The sequence below is a fragment of the Leiobunum rupestre genome, chromosome 5 (genome assembly GCF_980474605.1).
Source record: "Leiobunum rupestre chromosome 5, qqLeiRupe1.1.hap1, whole genome shotgun sequence".
Taxonomy (NCBI): Eukaryota; Metazoa; Arthropoda; class Arachnida; order Opiliones; family Sclerosomatidae; genus Leiobunum; species Leiobunum rupestre.
In genome coordinates this window covers 65,187,245-65,215,075 of record NC_143388.1, presented here as the reverse complement: position 1 = coordinate 65,215,075, position 27,831 = coordinate 65,187,245, and the positions used below count along the sequence as shown (strand labels likewise).

At 36.2% G+C, this 27,831-nt stretch overlaps 1 protein-coding gene across 1 annotated transcript in view; it reads left to right on the top strand.

Annotated features, from left to right (window-relative positions):
- The window catches only part of LOC149945610 (ATP-binding cassette sub-family C member 3-like), a 62,462-nt gene extending 42,735 nt beyond the window's left edge, over positions 1–19,727 (top strand). The window contains exons 14-17 of the mRNA XM_090174606.1: positions 207–353; positions 15,778–16,103; positions 17,774–17,968; positions 19,439–19,727. Of these exons, the coding sequence (XP_090030732.1) occupies positions 207–353; positions 15,778–16,103; positions 17,774–17,968; positions 19,439–19,550 (780 nt within the window). The 3' untranslated portion in view covers positions 19,551–19,727. The remainder of the gene's footprint in view (positions 1–206; positions 354–15,777; positions 16,104–17,773; positions 17,969–19,438) is intronic.
- The last annotated feature ends 8,104 nt before the right edge of the window (positions 19,728–27,831 follow it).

The window sequence follows — 27,831 nt, the reverse complement described above, 5'->3', positions numbered from 1 at the left end:
ACTCCTCTGGACCCAATGATTCACGACATGCTTATCCAAAACCTCCTGAATACTCACTTTCTTCGCGAATCTCTAATATAAATTATATTATTCCTTTAAAATTAAAATTGGGTGACCGTGATAGAGATCCAATTTACTTTTGCAATGATTATTATTATTAAATATTTATCAAAGAATGAGTATTTATTTGAGTTTTCGCAAAACAGGCTCCCTGGAAAAAGGAGACGAAAACCATCAGGGCTTCTTGGCCGCACAAGGGAGAAATCTCATTTCACAACTATTCAACGCGTTACAGGCCGGGAATGGACGTCGTCCTAAAGGACATTACATTCACCATCAAACCAACTGAAAAGGTGTTTATTTACTTTAAATTCATTATATTCATTGAAACATGCGCTTTAACAATAATGCGCGTTTAGTATTTTCCGACTTCAAAGGGCACGTGAAGTTGTAACTGAGTTCGATCGTAATCTCCAGATTTTGCTACCTCAACACAATTTAAACAGTAAAAGCTCCTTCTTAAAGGGAGTATATCCTAGCTCACGAATCCGACCACTAATTTATTTATAGTTTCTAAATTCTAGAGTCAAAGATCAAATCTTAACAAAATTATGAAACATAAATTACCTATATTCATATTTTAACGCAAACTCCTTAAATTTTTCTTGAGTATATATACCAACGCTAACAACAAAAAAATTTCTAATGTCAAAACAGATAAAATTAGTTACTGATGTGGGTAATTAAATGAATTTCGTAAGCGTGATGGCAGAGTGGTTATTACTTTTGCTTAAATGCAAGGAGATCCCGTTCTTCTACTATAGTTCCAATAATTTGTTGGTTTGTCTGTCTGTCGCGCTTTAGGCGAACACACCTTTTGCTTTAAGGTTTTGGTTAATGTTTAAAATAAATTGAGCACGGTAAATTTGTAAAAATGGAGATCTACATGTAAATTTGTAGCTTTCAAAAGGACGATATTGAAAGCATTTAGATTTTTTAATTCGAGTCACGTGAACTTTTGACATGTCAAATATATATTAAACCAAAAATGCTTGTGCCAAAACTGTGTAAAGGCAGATTTAGGAGGTAACGACTAAGTTGGGACCTAGAAATGATCATATATTGCTGATATATTTAGATTTAGAGATATTTTAATGCGAGTAATTTAAAAAAATAAGGTTAAAAAAGTTAATTTCGCAAATGTTTGTGAATAATTGTAGTAAATTTTCGTCACCTTTTCGTAAATTGATATACATATTTATCAGATTAAAATGTATGTATTTTACATTTGCTGAAATTTGTGCCTTAAAACCGTAATAGTAAACTGATAAGATATTAAATTGAAAAGCAATAGTGCCCCTCCAGGGTTTCAACTTTTCAAACTCAGTTTGTAGCTAGCGCGCTTGTATACCAACAAGTCGGCCCAGGCCGTAATATTAGTTCCACATCGGTGTATTCGGGTGGGCAAACCCATACACCTTTCGTAGACTCAGGAAGGCAAACTAATACAAAAGCTGTTGAGGCTACGTGATTTCTTATCGTTTGATATATAAATTGCCATCCTATATCGACCTCGAAATGGATGTCAACATGAACATGGGCGTCGCAGTCAAAGGCCAGACGACTCACGTAGCGACAACTCACGTCGCCAACGTCGCCGTCAAAGGCCGGACGACTCAGGTCGTCGTGAACGGAATGACGATAGTAAAATGATATTAATGTTGGGAATTATATCTGTTTTAATTTTTGTAATGTTAGTAACTAAACCTAAATAAGAAAACAGAATTTAAAAGTAAATCAAATATAAATATCACGCCCAAAATAGAAAAAGGGGGGCTATTGCACCCCCTGTTTACCTGACAAAGCTGAAACTTGCACGCAGTTTAGAGGTATAGAAGTAATATAGGTGTAGTCATTTTTGAAGTACCGATGCGAAAAATGAGACTTGACCCTGGGAGGAAAGAAGGTGTCCAACCTGTGGAAGCTATGATGTCGAGATTCACGCGTCAGAAAGGTCACCTTTCGTTGGCTCTACGTGTTTGAGGGGGTCAGAGAGCTGCAGAGGAAACACTTTAATTAGCACCATACTAGCGACGGGTTTGTTTTAGAGGTAATAGGAAATCAGTTGAAGACGCGTCAGTGCGGTGATTTCATCGCAATTTTTAGGGCGTATTACAATTTTCGTGGCGCAGGATATCGTACCATTCGGTGATTCTCCCTTTAAGGGGGTTGGTCAGATGGGGCGGAAATTAATGCCTCTGCGTGCTCGTCAGAGAGTCTATTGTGCTCGTCAGAGAGTTCTATTGTGCGCGTCAAAGAGCTCTATCAAATGAAACGTACTTTTTTTTCCCGGTCACTCTCCCTTTAAGGGGGTTGGTCGTAGGGGGCGGAAAATAATGGCACTCCATCTACCGTGTCGTCACTTTCCACGACAAACAAACAACAAAAACAACAAACAAACACTTAACGACATTCCGTCCATAGCAATAGTGTCACTTCGAATATATATTCGATGTGAAACTAAAAACAAACCGCTCGCCATTTTTGATTTTCTTCAAAAACTAGATAATTATGTAGAATATAAGAAGACACTAGCTTTATGTTATGGAAAGCTTATATTTTGCCCTAATTTACCAAGGTTGGTAAAATACTGCGTAAAATAGCTAATTTACAATTGGGGAGTTGTGACCGTCGTCTGCTACGCTGTCGTAAACAATTTGAAATCATTACAGGGGTTTTGCTCCCTGTTTGGTCCGTATTTATCTTTTAATGAGTTTTAATAAAATAATTCCATGGGATTTTTACGTACTAAATTAAAATTATGTATACACATAAAATAAGTTAATGATAAAGTAGTTTGTAACGGTATATGCATTTTAGTTCATTATTTTACTTGATTAATTATCTAACAGAACTACATTTAAATTTAGGGGTGTGTTGAAGTTATATGTAGCTGCAATTTCTTGTTAGGTTTATTTTAAATCTCTAGCAAGTTTAATAAGTAATTTATTTATTGTTTCTAGCTCTTATCGTTTAATATAATTAAATTTTAAAATACATGTTATAAATTATCTGGTATTATTAAACAATCTTTTTAGATAAGATTTGTTTTTACTAGCAATCTCTACATTTGACCGTTTATTTAAAAAGTTGTTTTCTTTACGTGAATGATTAAAGAAGATCATCCATCAATTTTCAATGAACAGTTCGTATTTGTTGATAGTTTTGGATGCCTGATATTGCATAAAAAATTAATTTGCGAAACACTTCTTGCCTTTGTAAATAACGAAAAATGTTGGATCGCAAAACTCGTATACTAAAAAATAGTAATTTTTTGTTTTAAATAGTTTAGTTTTAGTTATTAGTCATAACCAAAATATTAGCCAAACAACATACCGAAGTTTAATGTTGTTATTTAACACATAATCCTTTACAAAATTACAATATCATATTTTATCAATTTACTATAAAGGTTTCAAGGCTCAAATTTCAGCAAAGATTTTTGAAATATAAATATTTCCATCTGATAAATATGTATATCAATTAACGAAAAGGCGACGAAACTCGGGTGGCTGAGCGGTAGGCACTTTCACCTCGCAGCAAGAGGAGCCGGGTTCGTTTCCGACTTGTAGCACTGAATGAAAACTCAAAACAACTCCTTCTGCGTTGAGTTTGCAAGTTCTCTCCCCACTGGTTTATGAGGTTTTCCCTCTAGTTCTTCGGTTTCCCCTTCCATAAAAACTTGTGAACGATAATAGTAAGTGTAGGGAGCTGTTGGCATGAAGGGCTTGCCACCAACCCAGTGGCGTAGCTAGCATGGGTGACATCCGGGGCGGATATCATGGTGAGCTACTTACTAGTCTCTAGTTTATATAAGTTTTGATTTATTTCACGGTCGGGTGTCACCCCCGAATCACGCCCAAACGGGTGGCACCCGGGGTGCGCCCCCCCCAGCTACGCCACTGCACCAACATCCTACGCATTGTAACCCGTCCACCTGTTTAAGGCATTTTAAGTCGCAAGATGACTTGGGCCTAAGGTGGTGCCTTGGGTATTAGCCTAGCTGATTCTTATTATTATTTATGTTGAAAATATACTTTTTTTAAAATTATTCCCAGAAAATATTTATTTAAATCTAAAACACCATCAAAATCTGATCGTTTCGAATGCCCAAATTAGTCCCCCCTCTTAAATCTACCTTCAAACTGCTTTGGTAAAAGCATTTTTGTTTTTATATCTGCCTCTCTATTCTGAACCCACAGGAATATTTAGAAAACTGAAAAATGTTACTATAATTTTAAAAATTTCCTATAATTAGGAAAATTAGAATTTGATGAGAATGATGGGAGCTAACTTCCTTTTAAGCCACTTTGCTCTCAGTTCATTCGGAAACATTAGTTAAAATAAGTAAAATAAAACTTTGAATCGAACAAATGTTTTTTCTTATACTGTATTAACTTTGTTTACCTCGACTTAATTTAAGTAATATAATCAAAAGGTTAAAATAAATAGCATTTATTTATTTAACCTGTTTTCAAATTATTTTACATTTCATGTTAAAAATAGTTTGGTAGTATTGGAATTTATAAGAAATATTATTATTCTTCATAAATAAATAGTTTTAGATTTAAGCAAAATAGTTTTAGTATAAATAAAAACAATTATCTTTAATTTTGATGGCAATAAATTTAGGACAGTAGCACATTCAGGGGGTAGGGGGCAAAATTACACAGTATTAAATATATTTTTTATACCACCCTTCCATCAGTATGGTAGCCCTGGTTAATCTCTCTCTGTTGAAGAATCAACAATTCGTTAAGTGTTTGTATGTTTGTTTGTTTGGCGTGGAAAGCGACGACACGGTAGATGGAGCTGCGATAAATAATTGTGTTTTTAAAATTTCGATTCTCGGCGTCGTCGCCGAGACTCGAACACTGATAGCCGCTGGTCGCGTAATCTTCGAGAACCAACGGCTATACCAACCGAGCCACGCCGTGCTCAGCATATTTAAGCTTGAACTTTTACCATTGAACACTTTTTGTTTCGTGCCCGCCCTATAGGGGGGCGCATTTCTTCCATTGCGGGCGGAACGAAATTTTGCGTTTACTCAATAGCGTTACAAGTAGACTGTTAACTAGTAAAGGCGGGAGAGATAGATCCGTTAGACATTGCAGCAGAGAGCATATTATATGCTCTCTGATTGCAGAGAGGTCTACCTCGTAGCTGTCGCAAAGTTCAAAAGTAAAAAATACGTGTGGCACTTTCTTATCGAAACCGTGTTTGGCCTGAAGTAATAAATAAGTGTGGCACTTTCTTATCGAAACCGTGTATGGTCAGAAGTAATAAATAAGTGTGGCACTTTCTTATCGAAACCGTGTATGGTCAGAAGTAATAAATAAGTGTGGCACTTTCTTATTAAAGGGAGAGTGACTGAAAAAAACAGTTGGTCTCATTCGATAGAACTCTTTGACGCGCACGCAGTGCCGTTAATTTCAGCCCCCTCCGACCAACCCCCGTAAAGGGAGAGTTACCGAAAAAAAAGTCGATTTCATGAGGGTGAGCGGTGGCCACTCTTTAACATAGGATGGTGAATTTTATATCAAACAATAGGAAATCACATGGGCTTAACAGCTTTTTTATTAGTATGCCCACCCGGGTCAGCTGATGGTGGGCGGCATCCACTCTTTAACTTAGGGTAGCAATTTATTTATCAAACGATAATAAATAACGTAGCCTCATTAGCTTTTGTATTAGTGTGCCTACCTGTGTCTACTAAGGGTGTATAGGTTTGTCCACTCTAATACACTGATGTGGAACTAATATTACGGCCTGGGCCGACTTGTCATTGTTGTAAAATCATGCCTACTTTTGCTTTATTTCTTCATAGTGTGTAACTGGCGTTTTTTCTAAGAAAAAGTTCTGGAAAGTTTTGTTTTTTTTTCTTTCCTCGCTCTGCGTGAAGCGAAGCCCTGACGACTTCTTAGTTCTTTTTTTTTTGCCCCCCCTTACTTTGTAATTTCGGCAGTTCCAATTTTAACCTTCCGACGGAGAACTCGGCTCTCTCCGACTCGTCTTAAACTGCCCACTTCTAAACAGTCGCGCCATTTTTGGTATCTTTAATAATTTTACCATTTTTAGTTCCACATCGATAACGAAGTGGGACTATTGCTATGGAAGAATGTCGTTAAGTGTTGTAGTGTGTTTGTCGTAGAAAGCGACGACACGGTAGATGGAGCTGCGAAAAATAATTTTTAGCTCCACATCGATATATATATAACGAAGTGGGACTATTGCTATGGACGGAATGTCGTTAAGTATTGTAGTTTGTTTGTCGTGGAAAGCGACGACACGGTAGATGGAACTGCGAAAAATAATTTATTTTATATAATTTATATTATTGGCGACGTCGGGAATCGAACTCAGATAGCTGCTGGCCGCGTATCTACAAAACCGACGCCTTTACCAATCAAGGCATGCTTGAACTTTTAGCCTTGAACACTTTTATAGTTTGTATTTGGATAGTTAAGTTGTAGAAATTTATATATCAAACGATAAGAAATCACGTAGCTTCAACAGCTTTTGTATTAGTTTGCCTACCTGTGTCTACTAAGGGTGTATGGGTTTGCCCACTCGAATACGCCGATGTGGAACTAATATTACGACTTGTTCTAATTAAAATTGAAGTTTTTATTATTTAAGTTGAGCGTCATTATTCTTTTAACGCGTAGCCACGTACTACCAAACCATTACCTTTAGATTTTCAGTACAAGATTCAGTAAACCACCTAGTGTTATCACATTAAGTTGTTGCCTTGAAACCCGGGAAAAGAACTGGCAATGGCGTTGTATTCATCAACTGTGTAGTCAGCTTTGGAATTAATTTCGAAACTCGTAACTATGGCGGACAAACTCACGCGTATAAAAGCTAAACGCACTAGTACAAAGCAAACTACAACGCGCACGAAAAACCTATTGGACGCGGAACTCGCGAAAGAGCATCCGGACGATGCCACGTTATAAGGCTACTTAACGGTGATCAACGCCAAAGAAGAACTACTTCGCGATCTGGATGCCAAGGTCGAAAGATTATTACACGACGGTCCTGAACTCGAGAAAGAACTCAACGTCACGCAGGAATATATGGACGACCTCACGATATCTCGCGTACGCGCTACGCGTTATTTGGAAACCTCTATTCCCGGATTCCGTTTGAATATTCATCGTATACCATCGAAGAGTGAAACCACCAAACTTGCACCACCAAGTACCGTCAGGCTACCGAAACTAGAAATTCGTCGATTCAACGGAAAGTACAGCGATTGGCAAACCTTTTGGGAAAACTAGCAGGCTCAAATCCACAGCGGAAACTTCAAGAAATCTATTAAGTACAGCTATTTATTTTCGTATTAAGAACTGACGCTAATTATGAGAAGGCCATCGAACTGTTGCATGGTCGCTTTGGCAATAAAGTATCAATTATTGGAGTGCATATGGAAGCCCTCAGAAACTTAATTTCCGTAAGCTCGTCCAACGACGTAATCGCCTTAAGAAAACTGTATGATACCGGCCGGGTGCAAATTAGAAGCCTAGAATCCCTCGGAGTTATATAGATGTTACGCAAGGAAACGTAATTTGCCCTTTAATCACGAGGCACCTTCCTGAGGATATAACTCTCGCGTTTAGCATAATGCACTTTTCGGCGATTCATTTGAATGTCGAAGATTTGATGTCATTCTTAGAAAAGGAAATTAGCAGTAGGGAGCGAGCCCAAGTTTTATGTGGATCCCGAGAAGCGGAACGAAAACCTACCCAGTCGAGCTATTCACGTTCTCACACCCAGCCTGAGAAGCGCGGTACCTCACGCCTTCCCAGCGCAGGCGCCTTAACGACTAACGAAGTATCGCTTCCCTGTTTATTCTGCGTTCAAAGCGACCATTTAACCTCCAATTGCGCAAGAACCACATTAGAAGAGAAGAAAAATGTGCTAATTAAAAAGCGACGCTGTTTTCTATGTTTGCGAGAAAAACATCAGCTGAGGGACTGTAGAGCTCGAGTACGTAAATGCAAGAAATGCGAGAGACGACATCATTATACTATTTGCGACCAAGATAGCAAGAGCGGCGAGCAAATACACGCCTCCGAGCCTATGAGTGCGACTCCACAGGTGCGCCAACTGGCGGCCGGATTCAAGACCGCCGAGCGCTCTACGATTCTCCCTCAAACCGCACTTGCGAAAGCTAAGGTGCCCTCTAGTGCAAAATAAATTAAAGTTCGCTGCTTTCTCGATAACGGCAGCCACGCAACCTTCATAAAAGAAAATATATCGAGATAACTAGGCCTTGAAGTTATCGAAGAGGAGACTCTAGAGGTCATAGCTTTGGAAGTTCTAAACCCGTTCGCACCGTGAAAAGAAAAGTTCAACTGGAGTTAAGAAGTTGCCACGACCCTAGAAAACGAATCGTACTAGAAGCGTACGAGACTCCGGATATATGCGGCGCCGTATTCTCCATCCCTGGGACCGAACTAGAAGATAAATGTCGTGAAAAGGGATTGGTCTTGGCTGACACCATCTCGTCTAGCAAATCAAGAGCTGATCCACGATCCGTAGAAGTCTTAATCGGAAACAATTACATCTGTCAGATAACGGAGGGCACAAAAATTGAAGGGTTTGGTACAGCTCTCGTTGCTCTCGAAACCCTATTTGGCTGGACTCTTCAAGGACCGACTACAATGGGGACCTCCGTCATCGGTGTCAACACTATGAGAGTTTCAGTCACTCACACGGAAGATGAAAGCATTTCCAATCAACTCTAGAAATTTTGGAGCCTCGAAGCTTTTGGAGTCCATGATAAAGACGACGATTATCCCTCAGGAAGTCAAGTCTTAGTAAAATTTCAGGCAACTACCACATACCAAAACCACCGCTATTAATTCTCCTTGCCTTGGAAAAGTAATGTCGATGATCTGGAAACAATTACGCGATAGCTGCCAAACGTACCGCTAACCTCGTACAAAAACTGAGAAGAGATCCTGTTCAGCTTCTGGAATATAAGGACATTATCAAACAACAAATGGAAGACGGTATCGTGGAACTCATGAAGACAGACTACAAAACCAAGCCTTCAGGTCCAGTATTTTACTTACCACACAGTCCAGTAATTAGACAATCGAGTCAAACCACAAGAATTCGCATGACGGCTCTTCTCATTCACCGGAACACGCCTCTCAAAATGATTGCGTAGAAGCTGGACCCCAGATGAATCCGCATCTCTACGACGTCACACTATGATTTCGGGAAAATCACGTCGCATTCTCTGGAGATATCACCAAGGCGTTTCTACAAATAGAAGTCCGCGAAGAAGACCGGAATGCTCTAAGATTATTATGGGTCGATGTCAACAACCCAAAGGGAAGTTCTACCTTTCTAGTATATCGCATCACTCGAGTACCATTCGGGGTGACGTCAAACCTTCCAACGCGTGGCAGCAGCTTAAGCAAGCTAATCACTGATCCACTTTGGTGGCAAGGACCGCAGTTCCTTAAGGAACCATTAGAACTTACCACACCACCCATGATTAAAAATGATGACTTTTCGGAAGTCAAGAACGAAATGCGCAAAACAGAGAAATCTGTTACCGTTGCGATCACCGCAAAATCTGAAGAGCGTCTCATAAACATTGAACTTTTCAGCTCGCTGAAGAAACTTAACTGCGTAGTCGCGCGCGCACTACGTATTGCAAGAGGAATTCCGTAAAACGTACCGGAGAGCTAAGCGCCGAAGAAATTAAACTAGCGGAAATCTATATGTTTCGAACTACGCAAGAAGAGCAATTTCCAGATTAAATTCGCCAATTAAAAGCCGAGAAGACGGTACCAACGGCATCAAAAATTCGTCTGATAAACCCTCGACTAGATGAAAATGGACTTTTTGTCTCGGATGACGCCTTAAAGGTAGCAATCTCTTGTACCAAGAGCGACATCCCTGGATTTTGATGCCAAACCACCATTTCTCTAAACTACTCCTTCGAGACGCGCATGAACAAGTCATCACCACGGTCGCGATCCGAGCCAAATCTCGGCCCCCTTACCAGAATTTCGCACTACTCAAGCTCATCCATTTGAAATCTATGGAATTGATTTCTTCGGCCCATTATTTGATCGCGACGGAAGCAAATGCCATTTATCATTATTTACCTGTGCCGTGACTTGGGCGGTTCACTTAGAACTCGTGACCAACCTATCAACTTACACGTTCCTCCTCGCTTTCAGGAGATTCTTGTCACGTCGCGGTATGGTAAAACATGTTATGATGGATAACGCTAAGACTTTCAAACGCGCCAAGAGTGATTTACAAGAACTGTGCATGGGGCTGTATCGCGAATCCAGAAAATGCGCGGTACTTCGCGAATAACCAGATCAAATGGACATTTATCGCTGAAAGAGCCGCCTGGTGGGGCGGGTTCTGGGAGCGATTAGTGGCTTCGGTAAAGAACGCGATGCGTCGAGTCGTTGGACATTCTAAATTGTCCTAAGAGGAGCTTGAAACTACGTTGTCAGAAGCAGAGGCCGCCATCAACTCGCGACCCATCACTTCCGTTTCCGATGACGCCGATGAGCCCGCCTCACTCACACCTTCGCATTTTTTGATCAACGACAACATGAATGGCCTGCCGCCAACCACCTTCCCTAAGGACGTCGCAACATCCAGTACGGAAGACAAATTACGACAAAGACGTAGACATCATCACGCCGTGAACAACAGTCTCTGGCGTCGCTGGAAGACTAAATACCTTTTGCAATTAAGGTCTGCACACCATCGCACCAATAACAAGCCAACGGAACCGTTGCAAAAGGGTGATTTGGTCATCATTGAAGAGCCGAAGCTACCTTGACTCTGCTGGAAGATGGGTATTATAAATGAAACTTTTGTCGGTCGCGATGGACATATTCGTGCGTGCATGGTTAAGTTAGCTAATGGGACTGCACTTCGACGACCCGTTCAGCTGTTATATCGCTTAGAAGCATATAATTCTTAATTGCATTGGGCTGCTGCCCAATCGAGCGGAGTCTGTTGAAGAATCAACAATTAAAAACATTTTTTTTTATATACTTTCAGTCATTTACTTCTGTTCTTAGTAACAGGCGTATCTTATATACATATATTCTTTGGCTTGAGTCATTCGCATAATATATGCCCGTTTCCTTTAAACTAGCCCAAACTAACCCCCTTAGCACTGTATTTTTATAGTTGAAACCGTACATTTGTAAAATCATGCCTACTTTTGCTTTATTTCTTCATAGTGTGTAAGAAAACGTTCTGGAAAGTTTAGGGTTTCTATTTTTTCCTATCTCTGCGTGAAGCGAAGCTCTGACGACTTCTTAGTTCTTTTTGCCCCCCTTACTTTGTGATTTCGGCAGTTCCAATTTTAACCTTTCGACGGACAACACGGATCTGTCCGACTCGTCTTAAACTGCCCATTTTTTGTATCTTTAATAATTTTACCATTTTTCTAATTGAAGTTGTTATTATTTCAGTTGAGCGTCATTATTCTTTGAACGCGTAGCCACGTACTACCAAACCATTACCTTTAGATTTTCAGTACAAGATTCAGTAAACCACCTAGTGTTATCACAATCTCCTTTAACAGCGTCCCACAAAAAGATTTTGTTATTGTCTTTAAAGAAAACTTATTTTTATAACTATGCAAAAACTGTCGCTAGGGCCTGGGAACCAGGTGGATTACCCAGGGCGCATAACTTTAAGGGGTGCAAAATCAGACGTTTAAAAAAATTATTGGACTAAACTTTGCTAGAGTTCACTAGGAAATTATTAAGGTTAATCATATAAGACGGTCATTTTTCTCTTACACCACGACGTTAAGGGCAAGCTTTTTACGCTTTTTCAAATTATCAACTTACTAATTTTTTACTAATTATATTTTTGCATAGCTCGAGGGAAGGGGAAATCGGTCTAAAACTGTAACAGAAGCTTCTGTATAGTCTGAATTGTATGCTAATGCGAAGAAATTCACGTCCATTGACAATTATCTTGAGCCTGTGAGGGTACTTTTTTCATTTTGGTGTCATAGATGAGTTCTTCTGATGAAGAGATATGTATTAAACTTCTGGTAATAAAGTTTTACATTTTACTACTTTTGCGCCCAGCGGCCCATTGCATCGCTTTGTTTGACATTTTACTTTCCATTTGCGTGCTCTGATGCTCTAGTCTGATCAAATGTCACGTGTTCCATTTATTTATTTCGAGCGCTCCGAGATAATTCGAAACCAATCTGCTAATTTAGACAGATCAGCAGTTCGAGATCGTTCAAGTATTTGCCGTTTTCTGATTCACTCTGTTTCCTCGCAGCCAATTACATTTTAACTCCGGTAAAAAAGTGTATCGTCTCTCTCTTTCTGGATAGGAGTGAGTTAAAGGAGTCAAAGGACTAGAGACCAGTCGGGTAAATATGGGTTCCGTGGTATACAGTTTGGGAAACACTAGCGCCAGTCAGTCTTTTTACAAACCCTGTTTGATAAGATCTTCTCTATAGAAAGGTTAAAATTTCTATATTTTATTTTCATTTTCGAATGACCTTGAACCCAGATCGACTCACTAAATTTATTGTTTAGTTTTACTTTGGGGATCTGATATATGGTTAGCCCCCATTATAGGTTAATTTTTCGGGTTCGGTCGGGCTGGGTTAAATTAAAGTTAACAACGTGCTCAAGAGAAGATAAAAAAAGACGTTATGACGCACAAAAACGGAGTATTCTGTTCATTCCACAAGGAGAGGGAATTTTCACACTCTGACTTTTGAAATCCACCTACGAAATACCAAATTTCAAAAACGAAAAGAGAAATTTTGATAGAATAATAGGAAAGTTCACCCCGAAAAAAAAATAAATTGATAAATGAAAGCTGAAGTTTTATTTTCGTAAATAATGGCGGCGCGATTTTGGTGTCTTTTCTAGGGTGGCAAAAAGGCTCGGTTATTAATAACTGCGAATTGAAGATTAGTAGTGGTCAAGGTAGCCAATGTGGTGGCACAGGTCAAAAACACGAAATCTACCTACAAGTATGAAGAAACCAAAGAGAATACTGATAAGAAACAAGATGTTCGTAATGAAATCGGGAGTAACATTCGTGAGTGTAATTCACCATTGAAAGATTTGTATCCGTACGAAAATATGAATTTCAATCCGGCAACCATCAAACCTTCATTTTAGTTCATATAATTTTTGATTTTGGTTCACTATCCCATTACTTAACATAAAATTTTTACGTACGAAAATAATCAGTAAAATTTAGTCTTTGGATAAGCTAATAATTTACAGATAAGAATACAAAATCGCAGATTTTTTTCCATTACCACAAAATTAAAATTTTTTTAAATGGAAATAGTTTTTAAATTTAATTTTGCTTCTTTTTTCCCTCAATTGGTTTTTATTTCAACAGCTTGCGTAACCTTTCGTTTTCAATGTAATGGGGGAAAATATATGGTTTAACAAGAGTTTTACTTGGTGAATATTGTTTATTTTAGTATTTGGTAGAGGTTCATGATCAAATTGGCAGATATCTTGCTGAAAAACTACAGCAGTACGCTAACTCCATAATTTTATTTTGATTCTCTGAAAATGTTTCTTGTACCAGAATTTTTATAATGCACAGCCAACAATACAATTTGAAGCGATTCTCATTAAAATCTTCCAAGTTACTTTTAGCGGTTTAATTGCTATACAAATTTGGCTGGCTAGATAATCGGAGAGCTTACCAAAATTTATAATTAAACATAAAGGTTATAATTAGACTGAATTTCCCTGTATTATTGTACCTTTATTCTGTTTGTAATTTATCTGACATAATATGTGTTGTAGTTTCACAAAAATATTGAATTTCGTTGCATAATATGGAAACAGATTTTTCACGTCTCAGCTGATAAGGGGTACATATTCTTATATTAGATGGCATTATATGCTTATTGGTTATTCGGCGCCAAATAAAAACCATCGAAATAAAACAAACCATACTTACCAAAACATTTTTATTCAAATTAGCGTTATGTACAATATTCCTTATTATATTTCATTTTTATATTTGACTAAAAATAGACGGAATTTTTAAAATGCTTACCCATGTAGAACGAGTTACTGCTACCTAGCTGGATGCTAGCTATCATGTACGCTATAATGATGTGAAAGCCAAGGCGTAAGCGTTTTTAGGTGAAGAACAATTAAATTAATTAGTTTATTGGTGTTTTACCAAGAAAATAGTTAATTACGCGTACCTGAAAATTTAGCAAACACAAGTGTCTCGAGATAAAGGTTTATTTTCAGGGAAAAGAGTCAAAACGTGATTAAGGCGATAGTGGTATAAAATAAAGTTTTTGACATTTGTAAAAGAGCACTGACGTCAAAAAATTTGCAATATGATGTCGCCATTTTGAGGTTTATATGTACTCTCCACATACCATCGTTAAGTAAACAATTGTGGTACAATTTGAGTGGGGGTTAACAGGAAAAACAAAGTAGAGTAGCTACATCTCTACTTTCAATCAAAGCCGTTAAACTGTTATTCTAGTACGGTTTACTTATACAGGGTGTCCACTAAAAAACGATCCAGGGCGAATATATCAGAAACCGTTTTCTCTAGGAATTTAATTTTTTTTTAGAAAGTTGGTTCCAATTAGAAAAGTGTTCCCCGTCACGTTTTATGCCTACATAGCGTGATCATGATTGGATTTGACCAATAGTAAGTCGAGAAAATTGGTACCAAAATCACAAAGGTCGTAAAAGGGAAAATTGCAAGACAGCGCTAATAACTCCAAAACAAGTCGTGCTACATTATCGAAATTTGCTAGACAATCGCATCATGGTAGGATATTTTAATATTTGGAAAATTGTATGACCTTGAACCATTGTTTTCAAGGTCATACTAAAATTATCTCGAGAACCATTATGTTTAGAGCAAAAATTCCAATTAGAAAGTTGTTCTTCGTCACATTTTATGTATAAATAACTTTAAATTATAATTTCTAATTGGAATTTTGGATCTAAACCTAATGGTTCTCGAGATAATTTTAGTATGACCTTGAAAACATGGTTCAAGGTCATACAATTTTCCAAATATTAAAATATCCTACCATGGTGCGATTGTCTAGCAAATTTCGAAAATGTAGCACGACTTGTTTTGGAGTTATTAGCGCTGTCTTGCAATTTTCCCTTTAACGACCTTTGTGATTTTGGTAAAATTTTTCTCGACTTACTATTGGTCGAATCCGATCATGTTCACGCTATGTGGGCATAAAACGTGACGGGGAACACTTTTCTAATTGAAACCAACTTTCTAACACTTACGGTTCTCGAGATAGTTTTTGGATGACCTTGAAGACACAGTTCAAGGTCATCGAGGTTATCATTCTTCTTTGGCCCCCTGCACGAACTACGTAACATAAAAAATTTAATTCCTAGAGAAAACGGTTTCTGAGATATTCGCCCTGGATCGTTTTTAGTGGACACCCTGTATTGTTAGCAGTGATAATAAAGTTACCACTTTCAAATTCTGCCAATGTTGGTTGACAGGTGCTTAAAAATTTCAATTGGGAAATCAAATTTATTAGCTGTTCCACTAATTACCTCTCTCAACGACGATTGTCAATGTTGGCATACTAAAGATCTAATAAGACTGAAATGACGCGTGCAACAAAATTAAGATTTTTGGGACACATTCCTTATGAACCAGGACCCTTGGAGATGCTTTTAAGGTTTTCCTTTTTTCCAGGTCGGCATTGTTGGTCGTACTGGAGCTGGGAAGTCGTCTATCACATTGGCTCTTTTCCGACTAATCGAAGCAGTCAGTGGTCAAATTGTGATCGACGGCGTGGACATCTCCGAACTGGGCTTGTTCGATTTGCGCTCCAGGCTGACCATCATTCCGCAAGACCCGATTCTCTTCTCCGGAACTCTGCGGTCAAACGTGGACCCTCTGGAGAAGCACACGGACCAAGAGATTTGGCTCGCCTTGGAACGAGCTCATTTGAAATCAACGGTCCAAAGTTTCGATGGTGGCTTTAGCTACGAAATTGCAGAGAGTGGACAAAATCTCAGGTACCACTGTTCATGATTATCTGTCACAGGCGTTACAAAGGTCAACGGGGCCCAACCTAATTATTTTTGGGCGGAGTGGTTAGTAGTTTCGCTTCGAAACTAGAGGAGCCGGGTTTGATCCCAGCTTCTGGCACGGGGAAGAAACTGGGAACAACTCCTTTAATGTTGCGTTTTCAGGTTTTCCCCTCAATCGATATAGAGATTTTCCCCTTTTTTGGTATTCCCTTTGTATAAAATATTGTTGAGGTTAACGGTAATAGTAAGTGTAGGGAGCTTTTAGCTCGAGTGGAATGAAGGGCTTGCCACCACCCTCCTACTCATTGTAACTCGGCCACCTATATTAAAGGATTTAAAAGTCTCTAGCGGTCTTGGGCCTAAAGTAGTGCCTTAGGTTTAAGCCTATATGATGCTTATGATTATTAACGAAATGTCTGTAACTTACAATAGTGCCCAAAACACATATAAGCAAGAATCTTCGAAACTAATAAAGTTTCAGAAGATACGAAAATTGTTAAATACCAGGAAAAAAACAATCCTAAACACCATGAAAGTTCACAAATATCCGAATATAGTAAAACATCCAAATATTTGAAGAATTTTAAACAACCGAGATGTTTGAATCAATTTGAACAAATTAAATATCTGAATCTAATAATTCAGCCTAAATATCTCCATCTATTAAAGAAATCCAAATGTCGGAATTTACTAAAACCACTCAAATAAATTAATCTATTTTACAACCCAAATGTCGGAATTTACTAAAACCACTCAAATAAATTAATCTATTAATGCAACACAAATGTCTGAGTTTACTAAAACAAACTAAAAAGGATAAGTCTATTCAAACAACCCAAAGATCTAAATCTATTAAAACAACCCAAATGTCTGAGTTTACTGAAACAAATCCAAAAGGATAAGTCTATTCAAACAATCCAAAGATCTTAATCTATTAAAACAACCCAAATGTCTGAGTTTACTAAAACAAACCCAACAGGATAAGTCTATTCAAACAACCACAAAGATCTAAATCTATTAAAACAACCCAAATGTCTGAGTTTACAAAAACAAACCCAAAAGGATAAGTCTATTCAAACAACCCAAAAATCTAAATCTATTAAAACAACCCAAAAATCTAAATCTATTAAAACAACCCAAATGTTTGAGTTTACTAAAACAAACCCATCAGGATAAGTCTATTCAAACAACCCAAAGATCTAAATCTATTAAAACAACCCAAAGATCTAAATCTATTAAAACAACCCAAAGATCTAAATTTATTAAAACAACCCAAATTTTTCAATTAACTATAACTACTCAAATAAATTAGTCTATTAATACAATCCAAACGTCTTAATCTTATTAAACAAGCCAAGCGTCTTAATCTATTAAAACAACCGAAAAAGCAGAAACCAATAGAATAGCCACAGTTGCTAGAATCTTCTCAATCGTCTTTAATCTTAGAATCTGGCGTAAAACGTACCTAGATATCAGAACCCATCGAAACACCCTCAAAAGTGAAACCCCGCAAAAATCTCCCAATTGCGTTAAATATCAGAAACTGAAATTATTATAAGGAAATAAATATATTATTTTGATATTAAAATGTTTTTATTTGACAATTTTCATTGTCTAAAATGTTTTGTTTTGATATTCGTTCGATTATATTTTAGCGTTGGCCAGCGCCAACTGGTCTGTTTGGCGAGAGCTCTGTTGAGGAACAGCAAAGTGCTCATTATGGATGAAGCGACGGCTTCGGTGGATCTGGACACTGACGACCTCATCCAAGAAACTGTCAAAAGGGAATTCAAAGCGAGCACTGTCATTACCATCGCTCATCGTCTCAAAACTATTATGGATTACGACAGGTGGGCTAACAGCTATTTTTAAATTGCTGGATTAAAAAAATCTAAGCCGATAAGACGTTGATTTTATAGTTGCGTCGCTAAAATTATCAATTTGAGCTTCAATCTAAAGCCTCGTGCTTGAAAGCTCCTGAATTAATTAAGTTTTTTCAAGAAACTAAATATGTATGTGTATAAACTTGGAAAGTTTAAAGAAGACTATAGTGACCCTGGTGATTCTCTTGTCATCAAGAACAGCTGATATATCGCTCGCCATGTGCTTCTACTCACCATTTAACATTTGTTTCGAATGCCTCCTTCGCTTTTAAAACCTCTAAACACTTGATTATACGCCAAACTAGACCAGTTTCCCGACGAACATGGCAAATTATCTAAAATCTTCAGTGTAAGATCTAGAAAGGGTTTCTTAAATCATTTTCTGAGTTAGGCTGGCTACACACATGAGACGCAAAATTAGAAAAAATCCTAATTTTTCACACGCTACGCTTGCTCGTGTGCGAACTTGGTTTTGTTTTGGAAGCTACGCGTGCGAGTGAGCTCAAAATTGAATTTTAAAAAAAATCGTGACTTCTTATACTGGACTTAGTTTAAACCTAGAGCCTTTCTCTAGCACGGTGCCATTGAATCCTTAGGTATTCCAAGTGAATGGATAGAAGGGTAGAAGTTATCCAAAAGCTAACTTCCAAAGTCCACACAAGCTAAAAGTAGGTCTTATATTAGGGCTAGTTTAAAAAATACTATTTTTTAGCGAGCTCTAAATAAAAAATCAAAATACGTTCCAATGTTAGAGACAAATTTCTAGGGTGATGCCTTAGGTATTAGCCGAGCTGATTAATATTATCATTAAAAAATGTTTGGAGCATGGTAGGATGAGATAGTTAAAAGAAAATAAAATTTGTGAAAAAACCTATTTTATCAAATATGGTTAAATTTAAAAAGTGGGAGTTGTGGCTATTCTCGCCAACTTGAAACCTGCATTTTTTAAATAAAATGAAAAGTATAGTTGGTAAGAAATGTTTTAGTAAACTGTTAAAATAATTTAAGAAGGAATAGAAATTCTGTATTCTGCCCATTAAAGAGCTAATCTTTAAATGTCAAAGATAAAATTCGAAGTATGCTAATAATAATAATAATAAGCTAAGCTAATACCCAAGGCACCACCTTAGGCCTAACGGAGAACTTGAAATCCTACATCAAAACGCACAAGTTGAAAGGATAAGAGTCATAAGACCATTTTTATACATGTATTTCATCTGAATTGATTGTTCTTATTTCATTTCCTTCTTTTCCTTCGCACCCGCAGCTCCAACGTTACAAAGAAATTATAAACATACAATTATATCTTGATCGATTTGATCAAATGAAAAAATTAATCTATATTACTTGATCGTGATAGAATAATTAACACTTGAAAATATCTTGGGTCACAATATAAAGAAACAGATTTTTCATATGCTTCCATTTTTATTTTAGAGTGATGGTTCTGGACAATGGAGCTGTTGCGGAGTTTGACAAACCTTCAAAACTACTCACGGATCATAGTTCTATGTTTTTTTCTTTGGCAAAAGACGCGGGAGTTGTGTAATGTGTTCTAGGAGTCAGACATTCGCCAATTCTCGAACACTATTTGGAAAAAGAAGTCCACCTTTAACTCCGGAAATCTGAGCGACAATCGATTCTTAATTCTAAAATTACAACGAAATTCAATATCAAAATTTTAAAAATTTTGATTTCAGATATCACTTTGAGATTCCTAAAATTTTGAAAATTACCAATTTTTCTTTATAAATAAAATCTTTAATTGATCTGTTTGTTTTTAACGCTTCAACTCTTGTTGCGCGTAATGTTTGTATGTATATATCTTAATTAAAATCAACATTTCAACTTTGTTAAATGAAAATACAATTAAAATTAAGTGCATGAATAAAATTTAGAATTGTTAACTTAAGCTTAAACGAAAATTTAAACTTCTAAACCGAAAAACGTAAAATTGTAGTTCTTTAAAATATGATACTTTTCCATTGTATATACAGTGTGTTACGGATAAGAGTACCGAAACTTTCTTTATGCATTAGAAGTAAAATGATCTACTGCTGGTTGAATCTTTGAGCTTCTAGCCCATTTTTTTTGAGCCCGTCCGTGCAAAAAGCGTTCCTAGACCAATGTGCCTTGGGTATTAGCCTAGCTGATGATTATTATTATTATTATTATTATTAGCTACAAAACGAATTCGATAATTTTAAAACCATTCCTTTAGAATTTTTATGACATTTGTATCTTTAAATTTAATAATTAAAATCGTATCACTAAATTAAAATGGCTTTATCTTCAAACTTATTTTACTTCTAAAAGGACATTAATGAACTTTTGCCCTCACGGATAAAAAACAATTGATAGTTTAATGAAAACAATTTGGTTCAAGGAAGAATATTGTTTGCCAGATTTAAGGCTGTGTCTGGTTTTTGGGGTAGTTTTTTGGGAGCCCATATCTCTGAAACGAAGCACTTTAGGACCCATGTTTATTAGATATTTTGTACTCATAGAGACCCATAGAATGCATAAAGAAAGTTTCGGTACTCTTATCCGTAACACCCTGTATATGTAGAGTATTTTGCCTCGTCGAAAGGGCCCGAATTGACTTCGCGGGGCCCCAACTAATAAGAGATAGAGGTATTGATCCCGTCTCTTAGCACCGACGATTTCATGCTAGAATTTAGGATAATCATACCAAGTAGGGGGTACCCAGCGTTATTTATACGGATAATGCTAAAATATTTGGAAAAGCAGACGCCAACCTAAAGTTAATCTGGGAAAATTTAAATTTGGATAAGTTGGGATACTTATTTGGGTACCCACTGAATACTGTGGAAATATATAATAGAAAGAGCCGCATTTTACGGTGAATGGTGGAAGATTTTAGTCAAATCAACAAAAACAGCGCTTAGAAAATTTTTAGGAAATTCTTCACTCACCTATTCCGAAATGCAAACTGCTATTTTAGAAATGGAAACTATTATTGATTCCCGGCCCACCACTTACGTATATAATGACGTAGGTGAACCATCCCCATTGTCTCCGGTTGATATTCTTATAGAGCGCAGATTAACCGCACTGCCGCCACTAAATCAAAATATCAAAAGTGTAACCACTTCACGTGTGGCAATTACCGACTTAAATAAAGAGATTTGTTAATTAGTAAACTCTTAGGTAGATTTAAAAAAGTATATCTAAAGGGTAGATGATAAATTAAAAAGACAAATGTCTAAATTTGGTCGCGTACTAAAAATGATTAAAAGTCGCGATGGAACAAAATTATAGGTCTTGAATGGTTAAGATCGCCAATGGGTCAGAAATTAAACGCTCAGTAAGACAATTGTGTAACCTTGAAATAACCGATGACGCGCACGAACCTTAGATTATACCCGCTAATAAATATCCAGGTTTAATCGACGGTGGTTGTTAAATAATGCGCGTAATGTTTCTGTTTGTATATATCCTAATTAAAATTTGTTACATCAAAAAACAATTAAAATTAAGTGTATGAATAAAATCTAGAAATGTTAACTTCAGCTTAAACGTAAATATAACCTTCTAAACCTAAAACGGTGAAATTGTAGTTCTTTAAAATATGATATTTTTCCATTGTATATATGTAGCGTATTTTCCCTCGTAGAAAGGGTGCGAATATTTTCTTAAAGTATTGATGCTAATATACTGTGTGAATCTGGGAATTTTCTACGAGACCCCAGGTATTGTGCCTACTTGGATATTCTAAAGGATTTAATATTCAATAAATGTTTATTGCCATTCACTCTTATATTTGACTGAGCTTTAGGAATTAAGTCTACTTAAAAACTAGTTTTATATGTTTCCATGTTCTGTTTTGATGCGATACCTGAAGACTTATTTTTCAAAAGGGTAGGCATTTTATCAATACATCAATTCCAAAACCTTTCTTTATTGTATAGTTTTTGGTGGAAATTTGTAACATACTTTTTAAGAAAGAACAAAAATATAAAATTATTTTATAAATTTAGTAATAAGATCCTTTGTTGCCTGGTTATGATCCAATTATAGTTTCTTTTCGTATTAGCTATTAAACACCAGGTTTAACTATGAGAATTTAATCGAGCTAAGTGAAACCTAATCCTTTGGCTTGATAATTGTGTTGTAGATTCCATCTGCATCTTCAAAAATATTGTTATTTAGCAATACCAGAAGTAAATGAACCGAAATTATTAAAGTCCTATTGTTTCTTCATTAAACACAAGTTACTCATAAACCCCCCGGCAGCCTCTCCTCCTACTTTCTTTCGCTCGACTGAATTCTTAAGACACCACCAAGCGGTCGCCTTGTGAACAAACCGGAAACGTCCCTCTAATTTGAAAATTTAAAATGGCTTCTCCGTGGAAAGAGGATTTATTTGCATCCGAAGACGAATTTGATGATAATGATTTTTTTCGACAAAAGATGCTAGCACTCAATGTAATTTATTTATTAATATCGAAATCTAGTGTTAAACATAAAGCGGTAACGTGTAATTTAGTAAAAAGCGTAGCAGAATCTTGCAAAAAGGTCAAATATCAACCTAAGCCTTTGAATATAAGTGCTATAGTGTAACAACTCAATGTTTCTAGAGGCCTTTATCTTTAAATAAGGAAACTCTTACTGATAATATGCAACGATCTGAAATTAGTACCCAAACTTTAATTGTAATCACAGCTGTTTGATGAAATTACCCGAATGTTGGTGAATTTTCCAGAACTATTGTATGAGGTTAGTCTCTACCCTTTTGAAATACTTTATTATAAACTAAGTAATTTTAATAATAAATGGAAATTTGGTAGGAGAAAGAAGATTACAGTGGGGCACCCATTATGAGAATTTTAAGAACAAGAGTAGTGGACTGTTTAGTGAACATCTTGGATTTTGTGAAAAGCCAATTAGCCTTTCTCTGCAAGCAAATGGAAATTGCAACTTAAGTATTTTGTTCAAATCACCAAAAACATTTAACATTTTAAAAGACGGTGTGTTCGATATACGCTCATTGACAACAGTGTTCAATGTTGTATCTGGTCAATTGGGTCACATTTTTTGCCCTGGTATTAACTCCGTCCATGTGATTGATGGCAATTTCACAAAACCGAAGAACTTACAATTTATTGAGTACCCTATTCCACGCTACCAGTAAAAAATGTGAAATTTATTCTCAGTTACAGGAAGGAGTAACAGAGTCGTTGTCTGAAATTCCAAGGGTTAAAAAAGGCAGTGTAAGAGTTGCGTTTTTCTTGCATAAGTTATAAACAAAGCTAACAAGTTGTCAAGCCAAAATATACCTCTCCTCGGAAGAATTGTCCCTAGTGGTATTAATTTCTCGAGATAACCCTTAAAGATATATCTCCGCAATTTAGAGTTATTTGTTAAAAATGTTATCCCGGTTCTATCCGGCCCGGTATAAAATTTTAATTATAATTAAAATAATTGAGACGAAACGACCAATTTTAATTTATTCAGAATATCATAAGTTAAGTAGTTACAACAGTGAGTTAGACGTACTATAACAATGCACAATTGAATTAAACCCTTTTTACAGTACAAGTTTATCAGTTGAATATAATACGAAGCAAATTTTAATGAAAGAAATATCTACAGAGGGTATTATAACGACCGTTCGCTTTTTGGTTTATAATTTTAACGGAATAGGGCCGATTTTAAATAAACGATACTTTATCGAAATTTTGTTAAAAGAATATTCTAAAAGGCCGCGCGATAAAGTTACGAGAATAATTTCCCGTCGCCGTTATATCGAAAATTTATTTGATTAGGGATTGCCAGAACTGTAATGTTAGTGATTAGAAAATAAAATGGAAACCCGAATTATGCAAAATTATAAATGTTTATTTTTATTCAGAACAGTCTATGGAACGTTCTAGATTTAACTTTCATCAATAACCCAACAATATATATCCCTTCTACGTAATTGTACAGAACTGGTACTCAAGTGTCTAAGACTAGATTTGTCTTAGTTCATCGTGATTGAAAAATAACCCAAAACACGCTTACACTTAAGTAAATATCATAAATTATACTGAGTAATTTTAGCTAAATTCAAACTACCTAACTATAAACTGTCTTAATTAACAGCTGAGAGCTGTTCCCTACTAATTACTTCCAATCTACTTAATTAGCCTCACAGGTTGAGTTGATAATTTCAAGGGTATAATTAGGTTATTCCAATTCAAAAAATAATAACAATAAATTTTATCTTACAGCTGACTTGAGTTAGTTCACAATTACTTTAACACTTTCAGTCTTAAACACGCACTGTTCATACACTTAAGTCCATTCACTCACGTTCCAAACGCGAAACACAATTTAACTCTTTTTTTGACCGAAGACCGAACATACTAATTAAAACCGCAAAGTTACCTCATAACTTTTGACCGACACCAGGACCCCGTCCTGTAGTAGTTCGTCTGACAGCCAAGAACTAAGAAAGACTTTATCTTCTACTTTGACGGCAACGGCCTTAAATATTTTTATTATTTTTTTTTTTGACCCGTCGAGATTTGACTAAAGTTCGAAAAATTCAAGATATTATATTTTTTACCCGGTTTGATTGATAGTTCTCCACACGGTGACGCTAAGCGTTATTAAAAGGTAACAATGAACTACTTTTTGTGTTTTAACGAAATTTTGTTAAGAATTTAACAAAAATTTAAAACAAAACAAAAAATCGTACCAAAGAATAAACAAACAAAGTTCAATAAACAATATATACAGATATTGTATTAATCCGTTTAGTTAAAAAACCCGCCTTATCATAATGGTTCCTTTACTTTAATATTTTCCCTAAGGAAGTCAATGGCTCGGCGGTGAACTATCCGCATTGTTACAATGCGACCCGAGTTCAATTCCTGATCACGATAAAATTTTACATTAAAATACTAAAATATTTAATTAAATATAAGATTAATATGATCTATAAATATTTAAATAAAAATAAGATTAATATAATTTATACATTTTTAATTAAATATAAGAGTAATATAATTTACAAATATTTAAAATGATGTAGAATAAATTATAGTACCGAACGTTATAACTTTGTAAAGGACATTCGCCAAAGCTGTTTTTTAGAAAAACACCGTAAGTTAACAAGCGTTGGTGGCTGAGTGGTTAGAGTAAATCTCTTGCACGAGTTTTCCCAAGGCAACCGAAAATGTTTTTGATCTCTCAAAACCAAAAATCTCCATTTAAAAAAGCATGGGATTTTCTCAGTTTCACAGGGTACTTACTTACTTAAAAAATTTGAAAAAATTTTATTTTCAAAACATACCCAAAAAGATTAATTTGACCTATTTTGGGTAAAATTGATCAATGATTTCGTCTAAAATTGATAAATTTTGGTTAAATTTTAACAAAATTTGGGTAACTTAGAAAATCCCATGCGTTTTTAAATGGAGAGGTCAAAAACATTTTGGGTTGCCATAGGAAAACTAAAGCCCATTGCAACTTTTCCCTTTGTGAATTTTCTTACTACCATAAGGTCTACCTAACCCCCGAGTTTCAACAAAATCGGTGATAACCACCTCGGGTAGTCTCCTTGTTAGTCCCCTCGGAGAGGTAAAAAGCGTAAATCGTTTGAGTCGCCCAATAGTAAATTCAAAAGACAGCGTATCGCAAGTAACTATCCAATAGCAAACCCAACACCTAGAAGTAAGAAAATAAAAGTTTCCAGAATACAACAAGCAAGATCAGTTTAACAGAAGAAAGTTTTGGAACTCGAAAAACAGTTGAGTTTCAGAGAAATAAGCTTAAATGAAAATCAGTTGACAGAACTCTCGGAAATTGTGGATATAATAAGCAGCAATTATAGCTCAGAGACGGGTATTAATTCAACTACTGGTGATACCAAAGAAATGTTGAAAGCGGCTTGGGACAAAGACTCCAAAGAAAAGCATTTAAACGATCAAAAAATATTCTTTTGCCAACTACAAAAGTTGACCAAAACCTCTCGTGTGAGGAAATGGAATGCCAACACATTAAGTTGACCAAAACATCTCGTGTGAGGAAATGGAATGGCAACACATTAAGTTGACCAAAACCTCTCGTGTGAGGAAATGGAATGCCAACACATTAAGTTGACCAAAACCTCTCGTGTGGCGAAATTGAATGCCAACACATTAAGGATGTGTTTAGCCGTATGTTCCAGAAGCAAAGCTGCTTATGAAGCATTGAGAGGTTTTAAAATTTCGACATTAAGAGAAAAAACTAGAAAACTAAACCACTCACCAGGAATTATTGAAGAATATTTAGCTGAACAGCAAACTCACGTTATGGAAAATGCACTTTAAAATTTAAACCCTCTTTATTAACTTCGGTTCATTTACTGCTGGCAATACTTCATATTATATAACTTTCTTTACCACGTCGTTTAGATAGTGTGCGGAAACGAAAGGTACTAGAAATTGGGAGAGCGTTCTACTGTTCCGTAAAGCCGCGGTTTCACGGACGCTTGTAGCTAAAACATTTCAGCTTGTGCAAGAAATAGTTATTGAAAAACGATCACGCTAATACAATTTCTGTTTTGATGAAAGTTTGAACCTTTCGCGTGTAGAGTGCGCTTGCGAAACTAGATTGGTGTCTCGCGTCAAGCACCGATCAAATCCACCTAGATATTTTCAGGCCCAAGCAAAATTTTCGCGCGTGACGTCAACCCACGTGTAGCTATCAGCGAATGAGGAAGTAGATGCGATGGCTTACCCAATACCCGGTGACGGCTTGGTTTCCTAAGCCTTATCGCCAACCAAAATGAAAGGAATATGAAAGAAAATTAAAGGAAGATAAACAGAGTTTTGTAAGGGAGAAAGAATTTATTTGGAATAAGTAATTGAAAGAATATAGAAATAGAAATGCAGTTAATATGGCTTGGAATGAATTAAATGATACCATGCAAATGCCAAGTAAGTGAAGTTTACTTAAACTTTCATTACTATATTTTTCATATTGTTCCATAAATTCTACAGGAGGATATAAAAAGAGCATGGAAATCCCTAATCGATCAATTCTGAACTCATATAAATTCAATTCAAAGTGTTAAATCTGGAGACCCTTACGACAAAGAAAAACAATTTTTTTTGTTCCTTCTCTAATTTTACTTTGGGAGAGCTAATTTGTAGCCTATCACTTAACTCGGACTAAAACAAGTTAAGGGAAATTTTTTTTTACTACGCGCCTAATGTAGAGAATTGCAATTATTTATTTACTAAGTAATTTTATTTGAAGTTAGTTTTTGGGTGCACCACTATGCAAGGAAAAAATTGAAAGTTAAATAATAAATATTCTTTGAGAAACGTAATTAATCTAAAATATTAAATATCATTGAAGTAATTGAAATATGGCAATTGCCCATTGTTAAATATTTTAATACTTTTATGATACTTATTGACTTATGGTAAAATTTTCAAATATAAACCCTGATTTTTAGGAATACAATAGCATTCCATATGTTATTGATCTATTACCGACAGAGGACCAACACTCCCTGTCTTTTAACAGTGGCAATACTGTTAAAATAACCTTAACTTTGATTATTTTAACTTAACTCTGGTTTGGATAAATTAAAGATACGGTTTTTTGTTAATATTGTTTAATTGGTAAAATGGAAGAGATAATTTTCGCCAAACTTGCCCTAACAGAATTCTTTTTCTTTCTATTCTTTCTTCAGAGAGAAGATTCGCTTGGGCCCGTCGCTGTGGCCACATGCAGCGCTCGCACGGTCCCCTGGTTTTCCCCGATTCTCGGAAAAGTTCCACTATCTCCTTACAGTCTTATACTTTAGCCCGGGGAAGTGGATTCTTCCG